The 5348-nt window shown below is 61.5% G+C and overlaps 1 protein-coding gene across 1 annotated transcript; it reads right to left on the bottom strand.

Moving 5' to 3' along the window:
* Nucleotides 1-123: 123 nt before the first annotated feature.
* Nucleotides 124-5345, bottom strand: PTPN9 (protein tyrosine phosphatase non-receptor type 9). The gene is made up of 13 exons (XM_072345726.1): nucleotides 5114-5345; nucleotides 4248-4391; nucleotides 4073-4162; nucleotides 3875-3999; nucleotides 3299-3404; nucleotides 2727-2837; nucleotides 2195-2523; nucleotides 1968-2061; nucleotides 1747-1816; nucleotides 1386-1464; nucleotides 1089-1239; nucleotides 806-1013; nucleotides 124-729 (listed from the first exon to the last, which is right to left on the bottom strand). The coding sequence occupies exons 1-13, from the start codon at nucleotides 5144-5146 to the stop codon at nucleotides 521-523; spliced, it is 1749 nt and encodes a 582-aa protein (XP_072201827.1). The 5' UTR covers nucleotides 5147-5345; the 3' UTR covers nucleotides 124-520.
* Between the last annotated feature and the right edge of the window lie 3 nt (nucleotides 5346-5348).

The raw sequence follows: 5348 nt of genomic DNA, 5'->3' as shown, positions 1-5348 counted from the left end.
CTGAATGGAAAGGGGAACTCCCCCCGGGGCCCATTGGCCCTACGAGGCCGTTCGTCACCGCCGGACCGCCCTCGGGGGGCCGATGTGGGGCGGAGCGACGAGAAAGCAGCCTAGAGGTGAGATCGCTCTTCGGTTTTGCTCGCTTAATGTTAAATACCACGGGGAAAAAAAAAATATATATATAACCGACAAAAACACCCCCAAAAAGCTCCTCCCCCCACGCTCCGGGATTATAAAAAAATAAGAATATACACATTCCAAGAGCTTATTACAGTATAAAGTTCCCGATGCGGCAGCTTGTGCTGGGAACATAACCCCCCCCCCCCCTCCCCTCAGGGCTGTTCTGCGTACAGTCTAGATGGTCCCACCGAGAAACAAACAAAATAGACCAAAAGGAATAAAAATCATAAGAAAATAAACCATCCCAACCCCTTCCCCCCCCCCCCTCCTTCTTTTTTTTTTCCTCCTCCTGCCCCGGCTTGCTTGAAGTAAGGCACAGTTCCCAGCTGGCAGGGCTGTGTCAGTGCCCGGCCGAGCCCTTGTGGCCGGCAGGCAGCAGGCCGCGGCGCTGGGCGTGCTCCAGCACTGCGCTGTAGCAGAAGTAATACTGCTCCGGGGTCTGGATGCTGAAGGCTCTCTGTGTCCTCATGCGCTGCACCGTCTGCTGGATGTCCAGCGTACCCACATCCTGCAGCTGCGACAGGCAGATGTCCAACGCACACAAGGTACCTGGGGATGAACACGAGCATCGCTCAGCCAACACAACGCAACGCAACATCCATCCCCCCTGTGCTGGACTCCTTACCCGTCCTGCCGATGCCGGCACTGCAGTGAACCACAAGCGGAGGGCCCCCCGGGTGCCCCTTGAAGCGCTGTCCCAACGCACTGACAGCCACGCGCTGCTGCTGCTTCACGGCCCCCAAGAAGTCAATGAGTGTTGCTGCCGATGAGGGCACGCCGTAATCCGGCCAGCTCAGGTATTGGAAGTGAGAGAGCAACCGCCGCTCCCTGCCCTAAGGGTGAGTGGGGGGGTCAGTGGGATGGGATAGCCCCGTGGCACCCGCCGGGCACACAACCTTAGCACACACCTCGGCACTGTGGAGCTCTAAGATGGTTTTCTTGTAATGGCTGAGGTTCTCCACGCCCAGGTTGGTGATGGTCAGCGCCCCAAAGCGCATCTGGAAATCCTTCTCCAGGGGCCAGTACTGGCCGCACTTCCTCCTGCCCCCCTCCTCCAGCCTGCAGATGGGACAAGGTGACACGGGGACAATGGTCCTTCCTTGCCAGCATCATGTGGTGCCCTGTGTCCCATCAGCTGCTCTCCGGATGTGACAGCAGCTGATCCAACAGCAAAACCACTTCATTTTGCCACCCAGGGCACTCACCGAGTCGTCATCACGATCACCAGGACGTTCTGCTCCCACACCATGCGCCAGAAGTCACCATAGGTGTTCTCCAGGGGCCCTGCAGGGACAGCCTGCTGTCATTCAGTGGGGCTGGGCAGGACAGGCAGCCCCTGGACATCCATGGACATGAGAACCACCCAGAGGGTGGTGATACACTGGAACAGGTTGCCCAAGGAGGCCGTGGATGCCCCATCCCTGCAGGCATTCAAGGCCAGGCTGGATGTGGCTCTGGGCAGCCCGGTCTGGTGGTTGGCAGCCCTGCACATAGCAGGGAGGCTGAAACTAGATGATCATTATGGTCCTTTTCAACTCTATGATTCTATGAACACACAGCCCTTACCTTGTGTCCCAATGTATGCGTTCCTCTGCTTGTAGCCATCCATGAAGCTGGCGTTGATGTAGTCGGTCAGCTGGGGACAATGACACGGCATGAGTGTACCACAGGAATGGCTTCAGCACGACCCCTGGGCTCAGCTCCAAGCAAGCAAAGTGAGTGAGAACCCAGGTGCTGGACAGCAGGGATGGGCTGGTGGAACAGTGCAGAATGCAAGGAGGGCTCACCTCAGGGCGGCTGTAGGGCCTGGCCAGCTTCACGCGGGTCTGGTCCAGGCAGGGCACGTCTCCATAACGGTTCTTCTCCTGGTTGTAGGGCGCCCTGGGGCAGAGACAGGGCAGGGCAGCAGGGCATCCCAAGGCAATGCCCGGGGCTCTGCTGCCATCACCTGGCTGCAGTCCCGGGAGCAGCGTGCACCAGCTTCCCGCTGCCCCTCCCACCCCATTCAACTCACAAGGAGCAGACGAAGGTCCCGGCCGGGCTGCGGCGCCGGATGTCCTCATACTCCTCATAGATGCCACGCTTCTGCTTGCGGCTGACGTGCTCCAGCAGCTCCTGCGGGGTGAGAGCCTTGGGGCCGGGCACGTGGAGCGAGCCGTTGTCGCGAGGGGTCACCAGTGGCACCAGGATAAGCTCATCCAAGGGGTCGGGGTGCCCGTTCTGCTGCGGTAGGAAGCGGCAGTTCCAGCTGAGCGGGTCCAGCTTGAGGCAGCCGCCGAGGGTCTCGGGAAGGCACTCGCGGGGCAAATGCTCCTTCAGCTCCGACATCTTCACCATCTGCACCTGCAGAGGACAGGCATGGGCACTCAGCTCAGCCGGCAGGAGGGCCCTCCTCAGCTCCCAGGCTGCACGCAGCTCCGACAAGCAGCAGGGATCTTCGGGCATACTGTTTCAAGCAGCAACCAAGTTTATCTTCTCCCACGTGGCTCATTTGCTTTCCCTTTTAAAGCTGCCAGCCCCCAGGAGCCTGCAGCCCCCACACTCACCCTCTCACGCAGCTTCTCCTTCAGCAGCAGGCTGATGATGGAGTAGGGCACGCGGAACCACATGGGTGCTCCCACGATGAACACCTTCTTCAGCCTCGCTGGGAAAGCGCCCTGTGGACGGCGAGGGCTCAGGGACGGCTCGGCTCCACGCTGCAGGACTAACCCACGCCCAGCATGGCCCCACAGCAATGACAACTGCAGGGTCCTGGAGCAAAGCAGCTCCCAGCGCAGTCCACACTCCGGTCCACATCGATTTCCATGTGGCCAGCAGAGGGCTGGGCTTGATGAGGCAGCGGTGAGGGCGGGAGCGGGGCTTTGAGCCCCAGCTGCTATTTACTGGGAGCTCTTTTTCCGGAGAAGGGAGGAGGCACGAAATGCCAGCACCATTAAAAAATAATTTGCATCTGTTTTCATGAAAGCGCTGCCAGCAGCTGTGTGAGGAATCCAGCGCGTGGGGACAGCTGATCCCCTCCCAGTGCCTGAGCCTCCCCCGAGGGGCTGTGGATGGCACCCAACCTCCTGCATCCCCCCCATCCCGTCATCCCGCTCCATCCCATCCCTGCTGTCGTTACCTTCAGCAGGTTGAGGATCTTCTTGCTGAGGTCCAGCTCGAAGTTGGTGTACTGTGAGCCCGCCATGTCGTAGATGAACACCAGCCCGTTCCTCTGTGTCTCGAAACTGGGCAGGGGGAAAGAGCAGCACCACCCCAAGATCATGGATGCACCCTCAGTGACCCCAGAAGAGTCTCCTCTGTGTTCGCAGTGAGACGAAGCACCCAAAGCTGCCTCTCCCTCACACCCACCCTGAGCCCATCCCAGCTGCATGGTGCCTCAGCCCACAGACAAAGCCCAGCCATAGGAATGGGGTGACTGGGCTCTGTGTTCCAGCAGGGCTCCCACGGCTGGGGCTTTCCAAGGGCTGGAGATCCCCAGCACAGTAACACGAGGCACATGCGGACGCTTTAAGGATGCCACTGATTTTTGCCATGCCTGGAAGGCTTCTAAACGGGCTGTCATCAATCCTTGGCATGCAAACACAGGGCAAGCGGCTGCTTATAGGGTACTTGAACAGAGCTAACATTGCTCAGGCTTCAAGCAACAACAAAGCAGCATCCAGAACACAAGGCAGTGCCAGAACACAGAGCTCACCTCTCCACGGCCCTGTCCAGCAGGTAGAAGAGCGCCTGGAGCACCACGTGCTGCACGCTGCGGCTGGGGTGGTGCAGCTTGGCCGTGAACAGGGCAATGGAGGCCCCCGAGGGGTCCCGAACGCTCTGCAGGAGAAAGCAAGGTCACGGCGTGCCCGCAGGCAGCACCACACCGTGCCCTGCCACCCCATGCACCCACCAGGATGGTGAACTTCCCGCTGAGCAGCTCCGAGCGCAGCGGCTCCTCATGAGGCTTCAGCTTCACGATGCCCTCCTTGAGCCGCGTCTCCTGTGGTGGGAGCACAGCGTGAGCCCCAGCACGACACACGGGGATGGTGCAGGGATGTGTGAGCCCACGAACCCCCTCTACGTACCCGGTAGGAGTGGAAGAGCTCAATGGCCCGCAGGACGTCGAACTTGCGGGCCATGAGGAACTTGACGGCCACGTTCCAGGAGAGCGGGGACACATTGTACTGGCCCGTCCACTTGTTGATCTCTTCCAGGAACTGCTTGGTGGCCTGCAGGACAGAAGGGCATTTCTATTAGCATCCCCAGGACTCCCCAAAGGCAATTTGATGGGGGGAAGAGACGGGTGACGTAACACGGGTAACGAGCAAGGCTGGCACTTGGGTCGATGTCCCAAAGTGATGTCAGATGGGCCAGCACCAGATGCGCCCCAAAATGTGATGTACCAAGGAAGACTGCCCACCTTCTTGAGATAAAGCGGGCAGAGGAATGGAAGCACAACACTGCGTCACTGCTGTGTCCCAGATCCCCGAGCTGTGGGACAGCCCCCCTTCCCTCCCGCACATCCCAGGACGATGCTCGGCTGCCAGCCCCGCTCCCGAGCCCAGCAACATCCTCCCGCGGTGACGCACGGCCGGGGAGGAAGCCGGGACGTCACGGGAGGTGCGGGGCGTGGGAAGAGCGTGTACACAGCAACACACGGCCCCACACGGCCCCACGGGCACGGGGGGGGGGGCGGCGGCTCCGTTACGGCGGCGGGGTAGAGCCTGCGGGAGACCCGGGGCGGGGATGGAGATGATGAAGCAGGGGGGATGCGTAACGGGAAGGATGGGTGGGGGGGCGGGCGGATGGAGCGCATAAGGGGCAGACGGGGGAGCCGAGGGGCTGCTCTGCGCGTACGGAGACTGCGTGGATGCCGGGGGGAGAAAAGCCGTCCGCCGCCCGGGTGCTCGCAGCAGGGCCGGGGGTGCTGCCCGGCTCGGCCGGCACCTACCTGCTCCTCCTCGGCGCTCAGCTCCGCGGCCATGCTGCGGCCGGGCCGGGCGGGCCGTGCTAGGCGGCGGAGCCCATCCCCGGAGCGGCGGCACTGCGGGCACCCGCCCCTCCCTGGCGGCCGCTCGGCGACGGCGGCGGCTCCGCCCCGGGGTGTCCGCGACCGTGAGAGGATGGGAAGGGAATGGAGGAGATGGGATATAGATGGAGAGAGGAATGAGAAACGGAATAAGAAA

Source organism: Excalfactoria chinensis, chromosome 10 (assembly GCF_039878825.1).
Source record: "Excalfactoria chinensis isolate bCotChi1 chromosome 10, bCotChi1.hap2, whole genome shotgun sequence".
NCBI classification, from domain to species: domain Eukaryota; kingdom Metazoa; phylum Chordata; class Aves; order Galliformes; family Phasianidae; genus Excalfactoria; species Excalfactoria chinensis.
The sequence above is the reverse complement of the archived record's forward strand: the minus strand, read 5'-3'. Positions and strand labels throughout refer to the sequence as shown.

What these genes read in the sequence shown, in the direction of transcription:
- PTPN9 (XM_072345726.1), bottom strand. Translation starts at nt 5,146, where the DNA reads ATGGCCGCGGAGCTGAGCGCCGAGGAGGAGCAG. An exon ending in AGGAGAAGCTGCGTGAGAGG is followed by an intron (nt 2,524 to 2,726) that starts GTGAGTGTGGGG and finishes TGTCCTCTGCAG; the next exon opens with GTGCAGATGGTGAAGATGTC. An exon ending in TGCCGGCATCGGCAGGACGG is followed by an intron (nt 730 to 805) that starts GTAAGGAGTCCA and finishes GTTCATCCCCAG; the next exon opens with GTACCTTGTGTGCGTTGGAC.